Raw genomic sequence first — 23,514 nt, forward strand, 5'->3', positions numbered from 1 at the left:
CCATTCCTTTTTTTTTTTTTTTTAAAAAAAAATTATTATCATCTTGGGTGTTGAGCTAGCTTCCATGTACCATATATATATATATATATATATATATATATATATATATATATATATATACTCGGGGTATCCGGGCCAGCTTGTGCGCACCACAACTAATCTCCGGGCTCACTGAACATCCTGTAAGCCCAGTGAAGCATGTAAGGCACCGCAGAGGTGACAGAACATACACAAGTGAGGCTTGAACCCTGGTGTGGAGGAAGAGAATAAGTCCCTTCAACCACTAGGCCATAACCCCATGTGTATCATTTCTATATTTTTATTGTATGGGTGAATGATTTTATATATATATATATATATAATATATATATATATATATATATATAACAATTTAGAAAATATTTTAAAAATAATATAGTTTGGCAAGTCTAAGTTTATCTTGGTAGCCACAAACATCATATTTAACTTGCGAGACATGTGACTCCTTAAAAAAAATAATCAAGACAATTTTTTCTAGATCTTCAACTCCCTGCCACAAAAAAAAAAAAAAAAAAAAAAAAAACCAATACAACACAACATAAGCATCACAGTTCAAAAATACAAGCCTCAATTTATCTCCCCAACACAATTAAAAAAAATCAATACATATCACAATTCATCAAATATAACAATTCACAATTAATAATTAAACACAATAAGAATTAACATAACATTTTATTAAATTTAAACTAAACTTGTAATTCTTAAAATATTAAAACACACAATCTAATTACATCTAAAAATCACTTCAGCTTGTAGATGAACCACAACTCTAACTCATCTAACTCGAGAATAGGTTGTAGCGTCCATGTAGAGGTCAACATCAAAATTATTTGAGCTCGTGGATGAGCCTGAATCATTCGTCCCTCACTGAATGTCCTCGTTCACAATAAGCGATCTCATTTTCCACTAAGGTCATCCCTCTTCAAGATGCTCAATCTTCCTAACTTCTTTAAATCTAGCACAACACAAATTAAGTGAATTTTTGGTTGAGATTTGTGTCATCTCATCAATGCCTTAATGGTTAGCAAACGCAGCTCTTTGAGCCTCATGTAATAAGAAACAAGTCCACTTAATAAAAATAATAATAATTGGTATTCATCATCTATAATAAAAATAACAATAATTTAAATATTAATATATATAAAAAAAATATTGCATATCAATCAATTCTTACTTGAAAATCAAGGCTCGCCATGTATTAGATTACATGGACGCGTTAAGAAACATGACTATATAGATGCAATAAATCAACATGTTATGGGCAAATACCATCTCATATATTTATCTAGATCAATTGTTGTTGCTACTCCATAAATAACCAATCTTTTCTAGTATCCCAAAGATTTAGGTAAGCTGTATAAATCACCAACCAATTTTCTTCCCGCTTACCTAAAGGACTGATATTATGTAACTCACCGCTAATACCAATATAATCTGAGATATGCTAAGATAGACCAAACTTCTACATTACCCGTTCAAGGCAATACATCTCAACTTTATCAAAACAATGCAACAAAACGTGTGTTAACAAAAAACTATCCCATCCTGGCATTTAGATAAACCTAATAATATAAAATCCTCTATATATGGTGTCCATATAACCTATTAAGATATGAAAGACATATTATAAAACAAGCTAAAACTAAAAAAATTGACGCCCCAAATAAACAAAATAAAATACATTATTAAAAACCATACCCGATAAGGCTATTTTGGGTCCAACTCATTTTGGTAAAACTCATGGGCGTGAGTGAGACTCAAAGTGAAATGTCTAACCCCACACCATCTAACATGACTAGTCAAAGAATTAAAATATTTTTTTTTCATTTAATTTATATAAATAACATGTTATTCAAAATTTTATTATTACCTAGATCCTATAGGTAGTTGCCTTTAGGTGTAAAAGTCAAACATATTATTATCCTATGCTCTGTTTGTTTCAAGGAAAACGAATTCCTGGAATTCGTTTTCCTGACTTTCCCATGTTTGGGAACAAATGTTAAACAGTAAGTCAACGGAAACTTAATTCCGGTCAACGTAAAATCGTTACTTGAGAAATGAAAGTGTTTTCCTTCGGTTAAAGAAAGGAAAACACTTTCCGCACGCCTGCCAGTGAATTTTAATTCACAACTACAGTATCATCGCATTTTAATTCACTGCTACAGTAGCAGCGAATTATAATTCCCTGCTACTGTAGCATTGAATTATAATTCACTGCTACTGTAGCAGTGAATTAAAATGCAAAGAGTTGGTTTATTTTATTTAAGTAATGGGTTTTTTTTATTAAATCAAAGTTTAATTAACTCTTCAATTAAACTCTTGATTTTATTAATTAAAATAATCTAAAATTTAATTAAATCAATTCTCCAATTAAACCCTTGATTTAATTAATTAAACTAGTCAAGAGTTTAATTAAATTTTTAAACTTCCAATCATGTTGCCCTTAACCCAAATTTTAATTCATCCTTCATTTATTTTATTTTTATTTTTCATCATCTTTTTTTTTTAAATAATAAAAATAAAAAGATCAAAATTGGGTTATGACAATTGTAAGTGATTAAATATTTTATATCTTGAAAAAAAATTTAATTCATTAATAAATTATTTTCCAGTTCATTTTCCATACACACAACCAAACACTGGAAAGTGTTTTTCAGTTCATTTTTCATAACACTACCAAACATCAGAAAATACTTTCCCGGAATTCACTTTCCAGAAATTTATTTTCTCCGAAATTCACTTTCCAAAAGGAAACCACTTTCCTGCAAACAAACGGAGCTCTAATTCTCTTTATGTTTGATATGAAGATGCTTCCATGAGTATAGCTATGTTAATTGACATTTGAAGTTATAAGTTGGTATTTAAAATAAAATTAATTATAACAAAATAAATTATTCAATGAAAAATATGTAAAATAGATATACTTGAAGAAATAGTACACACCAGGCTACCTGTCACCTCTTCTCCAAATATGTTTTACATAGCTGCTGATATAGATGTGGAAGCATGCCCCCTAATTGTAGTTAAAAATGCCTCAAAAGTCCTCAAACAGTGTCAAGAGAAAAACTAGCACTGAAAATAAGATCCTCAAATATATATATATATATATATGCTTGAATATACATAACCAATTGATCCTTTACCGTATCCACTAGGGGGTCTTCAAATTTTTTTTTCAACCATGTTAGTTTGATGTTATCACCTTAATAAGCTAGCATAAATAACATAAATTAGCAAAAATTATACTAATTGCACTCATTTGAAATGATAATAATGGAAAACCATTGTGAAGAATACCAAACGCCTCTTGAATTTAATTTTAAAATTTTTTTTGCCTTTAAAAATATTTTAACTGTTTTACTATACTTTTAAAATATAAAAAAAATTATTTTTATTTGATCAATTTGGTAATAACTGATACACTAAAACTTAACACCCTAAATAGATGGTTTTAAGATTTTTGATATGAAAAGCAAAATTGCACTATTTCCCGTAAATAATGTATTTTTTTAAACCTAAGTGAATAGTATTTTTGTAAGGTGTTTGAGCTTTGATTAATTTGTTATAAATTAAAAAAATAAGAAATTTTATGGTCAATAATTCTTAACAAATAACTACAAAACAGCTGAAAAAACATTATAAAAACCAAAGACATCGAAGTTCAATCATTTTTTTTATTATTTCACTGGTAAGAGGTATTTTTGTATTTAACTTTTGCTTTAATAGAAATCAAATATTTTCTTTATCAACGACTCCTGCATCACGCCGATACATTAAAAAGATTTGATAATTCTTTTTGGAATATTGGTCCTAAAATTTAAAGTTAAAAAATAAAAAATAAAACATATTTTTAACTATAAGGTGAATCCTTTAAAGTTAATTCAATTAAATATTGCAAATATCAGGATGTATATTAGTTGCAATCGAGTTGTTAAATACGAGACAAATCTAAGCATAAATCTTGGGGGAGTGATCATAAAAAAAATTTTGGAATTAAATCTCAGCATCCTACTAAACACCAAAAATCACCCTCACACAGTTGACGGAAAGAGCGAAATTTAAGGATTTTTTTAGTAAAATTACCTTAATTATTTTTAAATTTTAGTAAAATAATATATTTTTTAAAATTTTTGATGAGATAATACATTTTTTCACATATTGTTGAAAACTATAACATTTAAATGATGCCGTGTTTTATAATTATAATATTTAAATTAATATTATAGTTAAGAAGGGTTACGGTTTGCAACCACAATTTCAATTATATTTTTATATGAATTAATCTACGATTAATACAACTTATTAATTGGTTAAATTGAGAAGAGACTAAAATTTCGCCGTATTTTTTAACCATGACTTCAATTTAATTGCGTCAACCTGCTTTTGGGAAAAATTTTGATAAAATTGGGTGTAGTTTATATTTTTTGAATTGTTTTGATGTATTAATATTAAAAATAATTTTTAAAAAGTAAAAAAAATATTATTAACATGTTTTTCTCAAACAAAATATCAAGTGAAAAACTATTTAAATATTATGGTTCTTAATAATAACATGCAAAAATATATTATTTAACTAGTTTTTTTGCTACCATGTTACGTGTCTCTCTCTCCCTCTCTTTCTTTTTGTTGTAGTCTGCTCTATCTATATATAGAGCTACTGACAAGTCAGAGGCACCAACGCTCTCTCCTCACTCCTCTTCTTTCTATCTTCCATAATCAAACAAAAGTAAAAGCATCAAGCATTTCGTCAGTACCCTCTTCCCCTTCCAGAAAACACAACCACCACCGATTAAAGTTGGTATTTTTCCTTGCCATACAATTTTATTTTTCTTTCTGATCCTTCATTCCGCACGCACATGCATCATCCCCACTGTCTTTCCCCCCCTTTTCTCTTGGTTTGGAAGACATTAAAACGAAAGGATCGCAAGTAAAGATTGAATGAAAATAAAAATCTTGATTTGTGTTGCTTTTTTTTCTTTCTCTTGTTTGTGTTTTAGGCATGGTTTTGTTCCTTCTTAGAGACTGATTTCGCAACAACTGGAAATATGTCAACTTGTTGTGATTGGTTGTGGTTATTTCTATATGTGCTCTTATTTTCTCATCATCTGCTCGGTTTCCAGGAAAATATTTTCAAAATCTTGGATTTTGTAGCTTAAAATTTTCTGCTTGTTGAACCCTGATTTATTTTGTGTCTAGTTGCTGATAAAGTTTAGAATTTTAGAGGTAATCCCAGTTCCGAACCTTAATAATTAATGGAGAGCCTTAATACGAGTTTCACTTCAAAAAAAGAGAAGAAAAGAATCGGATAGCAATGATATGTTACATTCTAAAACCATGGGATGTTATAATTTTGAGTTTCAATTTGTGGTGTGATAATAATTATTCATGCATGTTTTTTTATTTGTTTGTGTAGAGATGGGTTTTGCAAGGAAAGAGTATGAGTTTTTGAGTGAGATCGGGCTGAGCTCTCGCAATTTGGGTTGTTATGTAGATGGCACGTGGAAAGCAAATGGCCCTGTGGTCACCAGTGTGAATCCTTCAAACAATCAGGTTGTTCCTGATTCTTTTATCTATGTATAATATATACGTATCAGTGTGTGTATCATCAACTGCTGCTGATTAGTGTATTCCTCTGTGTATTCGCATATATAAGTTGCTTTTATGCTGTGGTGCTAAGTTGCTATGAATCACAAATGGGGCCATTTGATGGGTACCATACCTTGGAAGTTACTAATTCCTTGCTTTGCATCATCCATCGACATTATGTTTAATCATTTCCTTTTTTATTGATTTAGGCTATAGCTGAAGTTGTGGAGGGTTCCATTGAAGATTATGAGGAAGGCATGCGAGCTTGCAGTGAAGCTGCTAAGATATGGATGCAGGCAAGTCTTTTTTTCCTTGCTGTAAACCCTATTAGAATTTTTTGGGGACAAATGCATGAGTTGATACATCATATAATTCACTATTTTTGGAATATGCTTACCTGGCACTATTCTACCTGATGCGAATGTTCTGTCTGTGATTGACTGCCGAGACCTCTCAATTTCCTTGCATTATATTTTCTTAGGTTCCTGCTCCAAAGAGAGGTGAGATTGTCAGACAGATTGGGGATGCATTGAGAACTAAACTCCAGCAGCTTGGTCGCCTTGTCTCACTCGAGATGGGAAAAATACTCCCTGAAGGAATAGGGGAAGTTCAAGTATGTTACCTAGCTTACTTTGCTAATTCTTTAGTTAATTGTGTATAGGATGTTCTTTTCACTTGTTGTGAACCCGTTTTTCTGATTTTTTATTCATGATATATCTTGTTCTTTGATGGGCTTTTTTTTTTTTTTTTTTTTTAAAAAAAAAAAACTTTGTAAGCACCAATTTTGCAGGAAATAATTGATATGTGTGATTTTTCTGTGGGCTTAAGTAGACAACTGAATGGATCAGTGATACCTTCAGAACGTAAGCTCAATGATTAGTTCTCACCATTCATGTATAATTCGTAGTAATTTTATCTTTCTCTCAGTTGCCTTTTCAAAATAATTTCAAGTTTATGTTTGAGTGCCATAGCTCAACTAGGTGCAGAATGTTGTGGATAATGAGGAATTCAGGCATTTAGCAGAAGCTGTCATTTTTTTATTTTATTTTATATATATATAAAAAAGTCTAGAAATTGGATGTATTCTTGTGTTTTCTATATTTTAGTCCTGGAATAATTCATATTGATCTGTTAACAGGTCCAAATCATGCAATGTTGGAGGTATGCTGATCGCCTCTACTTTTGGATTCAAATCAAATCAGTACAGTAATTCTTTTAATATTGTTGACATTTTCAACATTTTTCTTGTGCATAGATGTGGAATCCTCTTGGAATCGTTGGTGTGATTACGGCTTTCAACTTCCCATGCGCTGTTCTTGGTGAGTGCTATATCCTGTTTTATAAAAATCAGCTTTATGAATAATCCAGAAAAACACACTTTTACATTTTGCAATAAACAATAGGCTGTATAAAACTACCCTGAACTTTCAATCAACAAGAACTTAGTCCCTAACCTTGTTTTAATCTGATTTAGGTCCTAACCTTTCTTTCATCTGCAATGCCATCCTTCCATCCAACTTGTTAAGCTAATTAAGTTTTGAATTTTGTTCTTCTGAGTTTTAATCCACTTGTCTCTTTATAAAGGGTGCACATGCAGTCAATCTTAACTAATTGGCGGTAACATGGATTGAGGGTGATATTGACAAAATAGAAAGGTTAAGACCTAAATCAGATTAAAACAAGGTCAGGGACTAAGTTTCTGTTGATTGAAAGTTCAGGGTAGTTTTTGACCAATTAACGTAAACAATATACATGAAGATATATCCAATGTCTGGATCCAAGAGTGTTCATCTTCAAAATTGTAGTTATTTCTTCTGTCAGTAGTACTTTTCTTAATGGTTATGAGCATAATTTTGGATGCTTTTCATTCAATCCTGACTGATAAAGTAGTGCAATTTGAATAGTATTGGAAACTGTTGCTGGTATTGTATCTCTCTTACATCACAATATTTTCACTATATTTGTTTTTCTCAAGTTATCAAATGGCTTTCTTCCAGTTGTGTGATGAATTAATTTATACTGCTGTTCTGCAGGATGGAATGCTTGCATTGCACTAGTCTGTGGCAACTGTGTTGTCTGGTAAGTCATACCTATCTTGGCTGGGACACTATGCTTTATGACATTCTTAGATGGTGTAATGTATGCACTGCAGTCTTGTTTCTTTTTATTAGATGTGTAATTCCAGCTTTCTAAGCTCATAATAATATGTCAATTTCAATCAAATACTCAGAGCATTTTTCTTTTCCTTTTTCTCCATTATATAGATTATTATGCCATCCTGAAAGTTTTACGTTTCAGTATCTTATTGGTGGACCACTAGCCCATTGTTGATTGTCTTCCTTGAGCTGTATTCTAGAAAGATCAACGAACTGTTTTAGGGATTATTTATGTTGGTTTGTTCTCCTGCAAATGATTAAAAATAGGCTGCATGGAACTCATTCTCGCAGTGGTTTCTGAAAGATGTCATATTTAATTGGCCTCTCCTTTTGGATTAACTAATAGTTGAAAATTGGAGGTGAAATTTTATTTTTGCTCTTTAATCTAATAGATTATTTGGGTTCAATGTCTGGTCTGCATCTTGTCTTAGAAGAGATATTGGACTGCTAAGCTTTTTCTGCATCCCTTATTGGCATACTAGTTCCACTTCAACCTCATTTCATAGCTTCTCGTTGTGATCATATTTCTTGGTTAGAAATATAGCTTACAAAAAATTTGTTTGTGCTTGACTTTTAATCAAACTTTTCATCCTTAATTATAGGAAAGGTGCACCGACAACTTCTTTGATTACCATTGCGATGACAAGGCTAGTAGCTGAGGTGTTAGAGAAGAATAACTTGCCTCCTGCAATTTTTACATCTTTTTGTGGTGGTGCTGATATTGGTCAAGCATTAGCAAAAGATACACGAATTCCTCTGGTTTCTTTCACTGGCAGTTCAAAGGTGTTTAAATTGTTTCATTAGAAAATATTGATTGTTCATCATCTGTACTGAAAGAGAGACTCTTCTGTTCATGGTCAAATTATTTGCCCTGTTTTATCTATAGGCTACTCTCCTCATTCATTAAATTCTAAGGCTGCCTATTATACTGGTCTTACGTCTTTAGTCTTGCTATAATCATCCACTGCATGTATTCAACGATGAATTTTGATTTATATTGTTTCTGCCCATGCTGAATAATTACTGTTTTATGTTTTTTTACTGAGAATTTGGTTTATCCAAGCAATTATTTTTCCTGCATATTCTCTAATTTCTTATACAGCTGTTTGAATTTTTTCTTGGTTCATAAACATTTTTCCTCGAACATGTTCAAATCCCCTCTTATAAAAGGGGAAATTTTAATAATTATCTTATCGGGCATATTTCTAACACACAAATACTAATTCTACAGGTGGGTCTAATGGTCCAACAGATAGTTAATCAGAGATTTGGTAAATGCTTGCTTGAGTTAAGTGGGAATAATGCTATAATAGTTATGGATGATGCTAATATCCAGCTAGCTGTTCGTTCTGTTATGTTTGCTGCTGTTGGGACAGCTGGTCAGCGTTGCACAACATGCCGCAGGCTGGTATCTAAAATCTGACTTTTCTTTGAAAATCCATGCATGGAATGACAGCCAAAATCACTCTTACCGAACAATTTTCTTGCTCATGTTGAAGCTTCTACATGAGAGCATATATCAGAGAGTACTTGATCAACTACTTGATGTGTACAAGCAAGTTAAAATTGGGGATCCATTGGAAAAAGGCACCTTGCTCGGGCCACTGCATACTTCTGAATCAAGAAAGAGCTTTGAAAAGGGAATAGAGATAATTAAGTCCCAGGCATGTTGTATTTTTCACTTATCTACTGTGGTTGTCCAGCTGTTCCATTATTTCAAACATAAGCATTCCTTTTTTCCTTTTATGTTCCAAGTTCTCTTGGTTGAAAAATACTGGATATGCACAACAAATTAAGAAGAAAAAAAAAAGTTAACTTGCTCGCTTTCATTTTGCAGGGAGGTAAGATCATAACGGGTGGTTCTGTGATTGAATCTGAAGGGAATTTTGTGCAGCCCACAATAGTTGAGATTTCTCCAAATGCAGACGTTGTTAAAGAAGAGTTATTTGCTCCTGTTCTTTACGTTATGAAATTTCAGGTACCTTCTTCATCTATCTCCTCTTTGGTGAGGTTTTTTTTTTCTTTTGTTTAACTGATTTTCTTTCTTTGGTGAGCTGTGAAGGACATAAGACTAATTTTTCTTTCTTTTCCCCACTTCTGATAACCAATCACTTCTACTATTCCTGTAGTTATTTATATATGTGGTGTTTGCTAAACGATTAAGTTGCATTAGTTCCTTCATTTGTTGGGTTTGATTTCTGAAAGCTGAACCCTTTCTGCAGACTTTACAAGAAGCAATTGAAATAAACAATTCAGTTCCTCAAGGATTAAGTAGTTCTATTTTCACCCGCCAACCTGGAGTTATCTTCAAGTGGATTGGGTGAGTTTTTTCATAGCCATGTTTGTAGAGTGAATTATGTTTTTCAATGCCTCTTGTCATACTAAAAAAAGATCCTTAGATGTGAGTTATTTGATCACAAGTTTTGGATCCAAGTAAAATTATTTTGTTCCTGAAGTGTTTTCACTTCCAAGCAATTTCTGAAGGTTGTTTAGATTCCCATCCATCTTAATTCTCGACATAATAATCTTTACAAGAAATGACATCTTCGTTGATATTTATTTAATTTCTTGTACGCAACCGAGTTCTTTAAAACAATTGTGTTCTATTCCTCTTTTGTTGCTTAGCAAAGAAATCTTTCACTTGGTTACCGAATGCAGGCCTCAAGGAAGTGATTGTGGTATTGTGAATGTAAATATACCAACAAATGGTGCTGAAATTGGTGGTGCTTTTGGTGGAGAAAAGGCTACAGGGGGTGGCCGTGAAGCAGGAAGTGATTCTTGGAAGCAATACATGAGACGCTCAACTTGGTAAATCTAAGAACCATTAACCTTACTTTGATTTTTCTGCTGTGTGCTCGAATCGAATTCTAGCCTTTTTCATGTCGGGAAAACCACATGGAACCTTTTTTTCTCAGCAAAAAATAAAAATAGCAAATAAATGAAACCTTCAATAAAATTGCTGCTGATCTTTTATATTAATTATTTGACAGTACGATCAATTATGGGAATGAGTTACCACTGGCACAAGGAATCAATTTTGGGTAGACACGTATCAAGGTCCAGCATTTCCACTTCTCTATTAAAGCAAAATTTCCTGTAGTATTGTTTGTTTTTACCCTGTTAGAGCCATGTCATATTGTCATTTAGGTTGATTCTGTACTTCTTGTGCACAGGTGTTCATGAGCTGTTCTCCTCCCCTCTGGGTCTGTCATCAACTTTGCTGGCCTGAAATGTTCTAGCAGAGCAATGGCCAAAGACCTTCCTGTTTACAAACAGCCTTTCTCTGGATTAATGATATTTACAGACAGCCCAAAAAAAAAAAAAAAAAAAAAAAAGTTTCATTATAGCCATTCCTTGGTTGTAATTGTATAATACAATTTATACTTTCTCTGGACAGCTTGAACTAATGTTCTGTACAGGTTAAGGTCTGCATTTCTATAATAATTCTCAATCTCCTAGTGCTTTACGATTAAAATATTTATCACCTCGTACCTTGCATGATTGGAATGGAATAAACCTTGTGAAAAAGGGATTGTTTTAGTTCAAAAATTGCATTATAGGCGAGATTCTTCACTTGACTTCTTTATCAACAGCCAAAGGTCCAAAAGTGAGAGGAAACGAGATAAATTGTTAAAGAGCGAAAGAGATATAAAAGCCAGGGATGAAATGGGTCAAAAGAATGATTTGCAGAAGCAGATGATCATTGCAATGGAAGGTATTCAAGTACAGATAACATGTCCACAGGGGCGGGCAACCTAGGTCATCATCGACTCCAAAACTAAATCAATCAATGTTGGGCATGTTCCATCTCTGCTTAGCTTCAACTCTGAGTCAAAGCGTAGATCTTCAGACCCCCGAGGTACTTTGTCGGAGAAACCTTGACCAGATAATTATGACAGAGATTTGGAAAACGTGCACGCTCATGAGTTTGTGTTGAAAAGCGAAGTTGCATTGAGTGTCGAAAACTCATTTCACCGTTGGGTCGAGCATGGTGACTGCATCCTCCATCAAAGTGCGCAGAGTTACCAACCATGGAAGAGCTTCATCGAGTGCCTCCGCCTGAATCATCCACCGAGTTATGACTTTACAAGGACATACAAATGTAAAACCTGTCGTCACTTCTCAAACAGATGTCCGCATTGCCTCCTGGAATCCAACTTTTTTATCTGGATTGCCAAGACCTTGAACATCCTCGTTAATTCTATCATCATGCCACTCTCATATAATTTTCAACCCAATGGATTACCAAAGTTGTTTCAAAAATCTATTATGTTCTTAAATATTTCATTTCAATATTTTTTTAACTTTTTTAAAACAACTTAATTGAAAAAAAATCTTTTCTTTCTAAAACATATACTAAAATGATATTAAAAGGTCTAGAAAAATCGTACTTTGAAAAATAATTATAATTATAGTTAACTAAAAGAAATAGATTGTGAATTCAATATCTATCACTTTATAAGACATTTTTTATTGAAAAAAAAATCTTTGGTCCTTTAGTTTTTTTTTAATTGCATTCTTTATTATTAAATTAATTTAGAAATTATGCTTCATAATTTATTTATTTTTATAAGGAATCATAGTCTAAAAAAAAAAAAAACAATCTAATTAATAATATCTTGTAAGGTGGAGAATATTGAATTCACAACCTCTTTTAGCTATTGTTCAAAAAATTATTATTTAACATTAAATTAATTGAGAATATAATTCACAACCTTTTTATAAAAAATTTATTTTTAATTTGTTTTTTTTTATAAAATTATCATAATTTTTAAAAAATCATTTCAGTAAATAGTGTGTTGTAAGGTAGTGAATAGTAAATTCACAACTTCTAGTTATTGTTAAAAAAAAAAAAGTTCCGACATGTGTTGGTGCTTGAATATTGTGGAAAACAAATTTTGATTATAGTTTTTTGCAAAAGGTTAAAAATGAGGGGACCAAAATTGAAAGTGAAGAGAATTGATTATTTTTATTTTTAAATAAAAAAATGTGCAAGCATTTTTTATATATTTTGCCTTAATGATTTTTTTTCAATTTTTTTGGTCCTTTTACTTTTGACAATTATATGTTTAGTCTAAAAATTTATTTTATTCACATATCACTCCATGATTTTGAGAGAGGAGAGAGAGAAGGTTGTCAAAAAATAATACAGAGGAGAGATAAAAAGATTGGCAAGTTTTGATTCCATTAATAAATACAGATAAATTTAGTGTCAAAGTGTTTCTCTTTGATAAAAAAAAAGTATCATTGAGGTGTGTTTGAACTTTACAAAACTAAAAGAGGTTGTGAATTCATTGTTCATTAGAAATGTGCTTTTTTGGGTTCTTTATTTTGTTTATTTTGATTTTTTTTTATTTTATCCTCCAATATTAAGTTGATTAGAAATTGAACTTCATAAATTCTTTTAATCTTCTTTCTATAAGGATATCATAGTCTTAAAAAAAAATATCCCGAAATTGAGTTAATGCTTGATTTTTATATATATAAAAAACATCATTTTATTGTTTAAAAAAAGATTGAAAATAAGAGGATCAAAATTGAAAATAACAGCCTTTAAAGAAAAAAAATTGTGGTGTCCATGTTTTTTTGATAATTTTTTCTTTAAGTTTTTTTTTCAATTTCTTTTCATTCATATTGAAGAGAAGAGTCATATCTAGGTATTTTTGGGCTTTATGATGACGAAAAAAGTGAAACATGGTTGGAAGAAATTTTTTCTAGTTTGATTTTGCAATTTTAAACTGATTTGGGAGCTTTTTTGTACTGAGGCTATAAGATTGTTTTTTAAGTATTTTTTTGATAAAAATAGTTTAAAATTGCTTTTCATAATCCAAAAAACACCAATTGATTTTTTAGTCACCTCTCCTATGATCGAAAATTAGGCATGTAAATAATTCGTTGTTATCTATTATATATATATATATATATATATATATAAAAATTGATTAGATGATATGTCATCTATCTATTTTGAAAAAAAAAAACTCAAACACGTAGGCATAAGCTACTTATGTGGATGTGAGACGTCATTTTTGCCTTTACATTGTCATATTGGATTGCAATTATTTCCTGTATGAATATTAATATTAATATCTTGCTTAGAAGTGAATGGAGATCTGCCTGGTTGTCTTCTACCTCATTCACGCAGCTGTCTTCTTCTACCCTCTGTTTAGAAATGGAGTAATATGTTGCTTAACTCTTTGCTTTATGCAAATCTGATCTGGGAATAGTAAAACAATAATTGAGAAAGAAACACAAAAACCGTAAGTGGATATCACCATCATCACCCTTTCCATTACATGGTCAAAGATAGCACGCCCTGGAAGTCTGATTCCATGGCATCAGCCTCCAGTTCTGCAGGCCACATTTCCTTCCTTCTTTCTTTCTTTTTAAGTTTCTAATGGTGGTTCCTCGCAAACCCTCTCAATCTAATGGAGATGCAGAAAAGGAATATTACCAACTTAATTTTGTCACCATCTTCATGGCCCTGCAGGCTGCAGGTCCCAAGAACTGAGCTGCCATATCGCTCCTCTCATGAGTACAAAAATAAGATAACTTGAAGATGTTGCATCTGTCTATTCTTTGACTTTGTGAGCTTCGTCTAATAATGTTCAATCAAGTAGAAACAATGGAGTATGCAGGACATCTTTCCCTATCGTGTAACTTTATATTACTGCGCGTAATCTTCTATACGACTGTTAGATTAAGCTTGTTTCCTGTAAGTTTACAATTTAGTAGAGATAAAAAATTGGGAAAGCTTTCATATAATGCCCAAAAGTTTCTAGTCAGGATTTCCAATATTCCTGTAAATTATGAATTAGGATTTATGTGTGAACCTTTTTCGACAGAATTTTATGTTCATGTGATTTTTGTTTTTCTTGTGCTGTTTTTGTCTATGTCGGTTGGTATCAACGTCCAATAATCTCAAGTTATTACTTGTTATGTGCTAAATCTCATGTTATTTTGTTTGTTGTGAGATAAACTGATAAAGGAAATATGTTTAGGATAAAAATAGATTTATCTCGGGAGAGAAATGTTCAGGAATTGATGATAGAGAATGTTCATAGACAAATTAAGGAATTAAAAAGAGGTGTTTGGGTGATAAAAAAAACATGTTAGGACAGATTGCGAAATTAATCCGTCAATTGACAGAGGTGAGGAGCCTGAGGGATCCTAAAAAGAGTGATTAAGAACCTATAGCTAGTTTTGAAAACTCATTTCAAAAGCATGAGCAGGTGAGACAACTTCTTAATCGAGATGAGTATCATGAAGATTTTAGTTATCATATTTATGGTAAGATAGATGTGGATTAATATTCTTTAGTAATTTATTATTTTTATTTTGATGATGATACTATTAATGATGATATCATTAATGGTGTCTTGATTGATAACTTAGATGTTAAGTGCAAGGAAAATATGTAAGGTGCTCAACCAAAAAAAAATTATTGATTTAAACTATGCTGATACTTTTGATTACAAGTTTGCTATTATCAAAAGATAAATGTTTTCAAGGGTTATATGGATACAACACATATTAATGAAGCGGGGTTGATATTTGCAATTTATTACTCTAGAAGCAATGGAATAGAGAAATAATTTGTCAATTGTTGTTTTTTATTTAAGTTTTAAGAAAGTTGATATCTAAAATTAGTATACACTTGAAGCAAATAAAGAAAAAGGGTTGGAGAGTTTTGATTGGACATCCACAAGATCAAGGCAAGTGTAATTTTAAACTCAGTGACAAGTTCTTTCTAACCCGGAGAGACTAATGTAGGAGATTTTATCATAACGCGTAGCTTTATATTATTGGACATAACTTTTAATCCAACCATTAGATCAAAATGAAATTCTAAATACCATGTTTTTTTATAAAAATTAAAATTTACTATAAATCAGAGATTGAAAAGGCTTTCAAATAATACTGAGAAGTTCATGTTCAAGATTTTTAATATTTTCTTAGTTTATTTATTATTCTTTTTTTCTATTTAGTTTAGAACTCTTCTATTATTATTTTTCAACTAAATTTAGGATGTTTTTTATAGTTTGTTTAGGACTTCTATTACTTTTTTTTAATTCTCATATATTTATATAATTCATACAACAAAACTTCTTCATTTTTTCAATGTATGTGAATAGAAGTTTTATACATAAAATAAGTTATTTCAATTTTAAAAAAAAAATGTTAGTTTGATTTAAAAAATATAAAATATAAAATACAAATATTATAATAGCTAATAAATATTACTTTCTCATTTTAATTACTAACATTACAAATTTGATTATAATAAAGAATAAATATTATTTGAAGTTTTTTTTATTACTAATGTTTATTAAGTATCTATAATTGAAAACTCTTTGAATATCTTAAGAGAAAATAAAACTTGATAAATCATTGAATGTTATACTCTAATATTTATATTTTAATATCACAAAATTGCAATTTGTTCTCCTAGTATGATATTAACTCTGTGATTAGAGTCTTTTTTTCAAAACAAAATATATTTTATTCATGGGATATGAATGAGGTAAATGATGTAAATTGAAGCTTTATGTAGTGTATAATTAAATTTTATATGAAATATATTAGCTCAGGATAATTTATTAATATTCATGAATATTTTTATTTTGAATCTTAATATTTAAATTATATGTAGCTTGAATATAAATTAAGTTACATGCATGTATAATGAACATTTCTGCTTAAAGGAGATGTTTAATATTAGTTGACTTTGTAAAAATGAATAATAAAACTATTGTGAATTATTTCATTCAAAAGTTAAAAGTTACCAAGACAATAAACAAAGATCTACCATAGAAAAAATAACAAATAATTAGATATAAAAATTTAATAAATTTTAATATATTCAAACTTTCATATTGTTGCTTTTATATACTTTTTTAAAAAATATATTTAAAGTTTGATGATTGACTACATAAAGTACTATACTGGTTTGAGATGACTTAAAGAGATTATTGTGCGTTACAAATAGGTGTATAATTAGAAGAAAAAAATTATTAATATATTTTTAGAAAATAATAGTGAGCATATATTGTAAGAATTATACTATACTAGTACCTTTTCTTATTTAAAAACCGAAGTAGGATTATATATTTGTATTTAGATAAATTACAGTGTTAATATTGTGTTTTAAAAAAAGGAAGATATGGTATTATTGTGAATTGCATTGTTTGTTATATAGTGTAATCTTAGTTTTGCCCTTCTCACACAAAATAAATTAACTAGTTAATAGGGGTAATTAAAATAATGTTTTGCATGGGATACAATCATCTTTATCATATTGATCGAAGGCAAATAGGTCTTATAACATTTAGATATATAATGAAATGACTTAAATACCTTTAAAGCTATTTTTTGCAAGTTGAGATCAAAAGACTTTTCAGTCTTTTTACTTTTTTTTAACACAATCAAAATAACTTCATTATTCTTAAAATTAAAAAAAAAAATAGCTTTAAGATGTATTTTTCATATTTTCTTTTCTCGTTATAATTAATTTGAAAGAGGGGAAAATCAATGTTTTAACAAATAAAGAATTAAAATAAAAAGAAAAAGGTGGTCAAAGCATGCAACGCACATGTTAGCGAGTGGACGTTGCCCTTGCTTTTCAAAAGGTTCATGTGGCATCGTAAAGCGGCTAAAAACATTAAATCGTCATATCATCCAAAGCATCCAATGACAGTGCAATTGATGGGGTGGTGCATGTGATGAGATTAGCGATAGTGAAATATTTTTCTTCTCTAAAACTTGAGGATAAAGTTATAAAAAGATAAATTTAAAAATTTATCTCAAATAAAATAAATAGCAATCAAAAGAATGAAGACTAAATTTTAAAAATTTTAAAAAGAAAAGAGAATGAAATTGAAAAAAAATTATAATTTTTTTAAAAATAATCCAAATATTGAATGATGGGATCGAGGAAAAACCAAATAAAAGAACTAACCCATAAAAAACAACAATGAATGACTAATAAAAATACTTGAGATAACCAAGGTTATTTTCAAGACCAATGAAAGATTCTACATAAAGCAAATAAATAAAAAGAACAAAACCTAATCTCCAATTAAATGGATGTTAAAGGATGAAAACAAAAAAAGAAAAATAGCTTAAACAAAGGAAGATAAAAACAAAGCAAACTCATAAAATTATCTCTAAAACTCATAATCCGTGAAATCCTAGACTCGGGTTCAATCAAGAAAAAGCTTAATTTTTAACAAAAATTGAATGATGAAATTCTGAAACAATATATCAATTTAAGAAACTTTTCAAAGTAATAATAATAATAATAAAATAGAGATCAGATTTGATAGAAAACAAATCCAAGGAGGATGAAATTGTAAAAAATAACAATTTAAAAAATTATCCCAAGCAATCCAAAGAATGCGGACCAAGTTTGAAAGATAAAGAAAATGGAAGGGGTGAAATTAAAAAAAAATTATAATTTTATAGATTATTCAAAATAAAAGAAATAGTAGTTAAAGGGACAATGATCAAATGTTAAGCAAAACAATTTTAAGAGGTTAGTTTAAATTTGTAAAGGGGTTGGCACAAAATTCGAGGTGGGTAGAGAGAAGAAGAAAAGGAAAAAAAAAATAATCGTTGATGCCAAATCAAAGGTGCATTTGGATCACATGCCACCCCATCACAGAGAAAGGGTCAAGACCTTTCAAATGCTTACTGAGAAAAAACAATGTTTGATGACCGAACAGTCTCACACACACCACTTGAAGGGCATGAGGGCCACCTACCTATTAGCGCGTGTTTGGTAGACACCAATAGAGCTTTTTTTAATATTAAATGTTAATTAAAATATCAAAATGCCAAGATGAAAAAACCTAAATATCACTAAAGGGTAGTTTTGTTAATTTTGAACCCAATGGTAATTAAGTGATTTAACTTTAATAAATAATAAAAACAAGACAATAGCCCTTTGGTTTTTAAGTATTTTAGTTGTTCTAAAAAATTAAAAAGATTAATCTACTTCCTAACAATTTGAAAAGAACATTGAATCATGATAAAAAGATCATTATGCTCCCAATTCCTAGCTCAATTGTTTTTTTAATCCAAGAGAAAATTTGCCAAAACATCATTCTATTGAATTATTGTTTATTGATTTGCGCTACAATGCGAGTTAAATAAAAAGTTTCTTTATCATAAAAAAAAATTTGGATGTTGCTAATGTTTTTTCTAGTAAAAAAAATTAAATCATGGGAGATTGATTTTATGTGACCCAATTGATTTGGCGAGTTGAAAAGTAACTCAAACAACAATTAAAAGCATAGTTTGACTTAAAATAAGTATCAAGATGATGTTTTCTTATAACTATTGAGGATGCAACATATTAAATCGATTCGGGTCAACATGAGTTAATCATATTCAGGTCACGAGATCAAGATAACCTCAAAAAGTAAATTAAGAAAAATAATAAAGTTCAATCGTTAATAAAACTAATGTTGAAAGATAAATTTAAAAAAAAAAAACATGGATTATAAAAAATAAAATATAGAAAGCCAAAGAAGGAAAAAAAGACAATAATAGTGAATAATATTTTACGAGAAGGGCTACAGTAAAACCCTTTTATGTTTTAGGTTTTTTTTATTATTAATGAAGCCTGAAATTAAAATTGAAAAAAGTTAAAAATAAAATAAAAGGGCAAATACAGAGAAAAAAAATAAAACACCATTACAGTGAATAGTATTTTGGAATGAGAGATAAAGTATTCTTTTAGTTTTTTAGTAATTATTAATGTTAACTATATTTTACCTTTTTTTTTTTTTTTTCCTACATCACAAAAACACTAAAAACTCTAATCTTTGGCGTTTGCAATATTCTCGAGATTTTGACAAGTTTGTCTATATAACCAAAGAAATTTATGCCAAATCACAAGCTCACAGTTGAAAATAGCGTATGAGAAAATCAATCAATGAAAGAAATATATGCAATGAGTAGAAGACATGATTCTCCATCTTACCAACCGAGCGCAGTTGCCCGTCTCCAAGAACTTCTGCCTGGAAAGTCTCCTCTGTTTATCACCTGAGGCGACTCTCAATAGGGTTGCTGACTTAGCTGTCACTCACTCCTGTGTGCTGATCACCTATCTAATCCAGAACTCGAAGAATCGACAGTGCCCAAATCTCATGCTCCTGACATGACATTTCAACCTCCCTCCCTCTTCTTTTTTTTATTTTTTTTACCTTTTTCTCGTAATCCAGATCTACTTACAAAGGTAATAACTCCAATTATGCACTTTTCACCCGTTCAGGTCAAATTTTGTCGATCTAAATTGATTTTGCACCTTCAAATCTGTGCCATTTCTGTTCATCCTTCCCCGTGCCTCGTGTATTTTACTTTTACCAGCCATTTCTGGTCATCACACGTCCAGATCTATTTCCATGCACATTTTAGCTTTACCACAATCTAAGCAAGATACATGTTTTGATTCTTGAATAGTTGCAGTCATGGCATGGAGAGCATGGGGCTCAATGCATGCCTATCCATGATTTTTTATTAGGATAAAGACTGAGACTTCAGTAGCATCTTTTCTCCTTCTTCTTCTTTTTATACACGTCTGTGATGCTGACTTTAATATTAGCTGTAATGATTAACGGCTCAATAATTTGATTAGTACCTTTCATCAAAGCTAACCGAAGTTATTTGATTCATTTCTTTCTTTTTACACCTTCCTATTCTTGAGAATAATGTTTTTTTTTTTTAAATATCTTTAAGAAATAGCTTCTTCTTTTTCTATGTTCTATTTTCCAGTAATTAAAAACCCATATATATATATATATATATATATATAGACACACACACACACACACACCTTTGCTAGTCATCGCTATAATTCCAGCCAAGTAGTACTGGTTCCTGTTAAGATCTTCATCCTTCGGTACCCAGAACGCTAAACTCAGCCCAGATTTAAAGTAGGATAATAAGTGTGGAGTTCTTGGAATGAAATCCTCTAGATATCTATGAATTTGATGGAAGTGCGAGAATCTTACAAGATTTTTAATCTTTATGTTTTTGGGACAGGAAAGACATGATAGAATAGAACATTCTGAGTCACAGATAGATTCCTTGATGATAGAAAGGAAGTTACATGATTAAATAATAAAAAAGCACTAAAGCATATTATCAATCTTCATTGTACTTATTCAAAACAGTGCTGTAATTCAATATCATAAAAAGAAAGGTTGCATCTTGGTCTCAACCCTACTAGCTGTTTCACTGTCAAAAGATGAGAGGTACTGAGAGTTGGGAAGATATGAATGACAAAATGGGCAATTAGCATATAACATATAACATGAAAACAAATAGTGAATTACTATATCAATAAAAAGTTTTGTTAAAATAATATACTTTTAAAAGTCATAGGTCTAAATCGCAACATCAATTAATTAAAATTTTATTGTTGTTTACAACTACAATAAAATTTTAAGAATGATAAACCGGTCGGCCGTTTATAATGGTCAATTAAATCAACCGAACGGTTAATACTGAAATTGTTTTTGAGATTTTAATTAAAGTTTTTTTTTTAGTTTATAAGTTAGATAAAAATGTATATTTTAATTCATAAAACATATTTCAAAGAAAATATTTATAAAATTATGGTTTTTATGTAAACCAGTCAACCAGCTTATATAATTGGATCAACCAATTGACCTTGATCATTAGACTTAGATATCTCCAGAGAAAATAAATTAAAATAAATTATGAAGTTTAATTTTCAACTGATCCAATATTAAATGATGAAATTAAAAAATATATATATAAAAAAAACCCGAGCCAACTCAATGTCAATCGGGTTAACTCATCAAACTTGCGATTCATGTCATAAAAGTGTGATAAGTCTATAAATAAAATCTAATATTAAATGATAAAATATTAATAATATATAAAAGAAAAACATTGATTGAAAAAAATAAAAGAAAAAAAAAAAACAAAGCATTATTCCGATGAACATTGTTTTATGAGGAAAGATATAGAAAAATTATAATCAATCTAATATTAATGGATGAAATTTCTTATATTTTAATCAAAAAAATTATTAAATGATAAAATAAAATAAAATAAAAAATTTGAGTCAGTTGAGTTAACATGTCAAATCTGCAATTCGTGTTATGAGAGTATAATAGTTAATATAAATAAATTTAATATTAAAAGAAGAGATTATAAAAAAAAATTAATTGAAAAGAAATAAAAAAAAAAAAAATCAGAGTCACCCACGACGTGAACTTGCTTTCTTTCAGAAGAATCAAATAAAGAAAAGCCATTAGTGGAACCTGGAGCGCCGAGAGCCCCAAAAAGTAGGTCTCCCACCATTAGAAGAATCCATGCTAGCCAAAGCCTTCTCTGGATCTATTCACAAACTCAATTTTCTTTCAATCTTTAATAATATCTCACCAACTCCAAAACCAAATGTTGAATTATGTCAAGTATCATCCGGGGACCAAATTATTATGTTTCGATAATGTATGTACATCAACACTAAATGGTCATCAAGCATCTGTAGCCATGGAAAGAAATAACGCACCGGCAATTCATAATTCCAAAGACACCAGACGTATCAAAATTGAGAGATACAGTTTGGTAAAAAGAGGAAGGAAGCCATGGTTTCAAAAAGACAGATTACACAAGTTCGTACAGCTGAAATATAAAGCTTCAGGAAAAAAGGGAGTTCCATGATTTTTCTTCTGACAGGAAGTTCTGTATTAAACAACTATATAAACTATATAAGTGGCTAGATTAGGCACCTAACTTCAATCCTTTGATCTTTCTTATTTGCATGACAATGGAATGTGTTTTTTTCTCTTTTTTTTTTCTTTTTTTCTTCCAATAGCTTCATCACCATTTTATGAATCACCCCGTCTTCCACGATGCTCAGAATTCTATATCAACCAGACAAAGCAGGGAAGCAACTTTCGGACCTAGCAAGTGCAGCGACACGGATTGCTCCGTTCGTTTTGTTAGGACTACTTGGGGTTGACCTTGAACCTCTCGGAGAATCCAAGCTTCTTCTCAGGATTTGTCTCATGGCGGCTATCAAATGAGTTGTTGGATCAGGAGGCGGCCCTGAGGAGACAAACTTCTTGCAGACGTTCATGTGCTTTGTCATTGCTTCTTCAGTGCTAATAAGCCTCTCAGTCCTTACAATTTCATATTTTATAGCCTCCGTGCATAACCCACAAATCCATTTTCCATGATATCTTTCGCGTACTCTTTCAATGTATTCTGGCGTGCACTCTTCGATTAGGCCACAGCAATCACATCTGACGGACTCAACCTCTATCTGTGCAATGAGTTGTGTTGCTGTCGTTGCCGCAGCTGCGGCTGCTGCTGTTGCTTGTGTCTCCGGTGCGGAGACCACCATAGGGTCACTGATTATAGTAGCAGACATTGCCAATTACCCTATAAATCAACCAAAACAACATTAAACCATTAACAAGGGAGTACATGATTCCATTTCAATTTGGTTGCCAGCTACTTGTTACATATGATTGAGGTAATAAAATAGAGAGATGTGACCGTTCTGTTTTCAAATTATGATTTCTTAGCTTCTAAAACATGAAGAAATAAAAGAAATGAGTCATTATTATCACGCGTTCCGCGTAGAATGCATAAAAAAAAGTGTTGAAAAACAGTTACACATAAAGGCAAAAAGAAAGCCTTTATGTCTGGTTTTTCTTTGATTCTCTGTTCACGGAAACAGAACAGC

At 30.5% G+C, this 23,514-nt stretch overlaps 2 protein-coding genes across 4 annotated transcripts; one reads left to right on the plus strand and one right to left on the minus strand.

Annotated features, from left to right (window-relative positions):
• The first annotated feature begins 4,699 nt into the window (after window positions 1-4,699).
• Window positions 4,700-11,259, plus strand: LOC118037985 (aldehyde dehydrogenase family 7 member B4). Of its 3 annotated transcripts, none has more exons than XM_073408307.1 (16): window positions 4,700-4,836; window positions 5,456-5,592; window positions 5,838-5,924; window positions 6,110-6,241; window positions 6,419-6,491; window positions 6,767-6,789; window positions 6,884-6,947; window positions 7,662-7,707; window positions 8,387-8,567; window positions 9,016-9,192; window positions 9,284-9,452; window positions 9,626-9,762; window positions 10,007-10,104; window positions 10,443-10,592; window positions 10,775-10,841; window positions 10,958-11,259. In XM_073408307.1, exons 2-15 carry the CDS (start codon window positions 5,458-5,460, stop codon window positions 10,827-10,829), a joined length of 1,527 nt encoding a protein of 508 aa, XP_073264408.1. In that variant the 5' UTR covers window positions 4,700-4,836; window positions 5,456-5,457; the 3' UTR covers window positions 10,830-10,841; window positions 10,958-11,259. The 3 variants fall into 3 exon arrangements, with proteins under 3 accessions (XP_073264408.1, XP_073264407.1, XP_073264409.1); XM_073408306.1 differs by having other exon boundaries at window positions 4,701-4,840; XM_073408308.1 differs by lacking the exon at window positions 4,700-4,836 and adding an exon at window positions 4,841-4,969.
• An 11,433-nt stretch (window positions 11,260-22,692) lies between these two features.
• On the minus strand, window positions 22,693-23,196 carry LOC118037986 (uncharacterized). Its single transcript, XM_035044189.2, has one exon. It carries the CDS (start codon window positions 23,194-23,196, stop codon window positions 22,693-22,695), a length of 504 nt encoding a protein of 167 aa, XP_034900080.1.
• Between the last annotated feature and the right edge of the window lie 318 nt (window positions 23,197-23,514).

This window comes from Populus alba, chromosome 3, assembly GCF_005239225.2.
Source record: "Populus alba chromosome 3, ASM523922v2, whole genome shotgun sequence".
In the NCBI taxonomy this organism is placed as follows: domain Eukaryota; kingdom Viridiplantae; phylum Streptophyta; class Magnoliopsida; order Malpighiales; family Salicaceae; genus Populus; species Populus alba.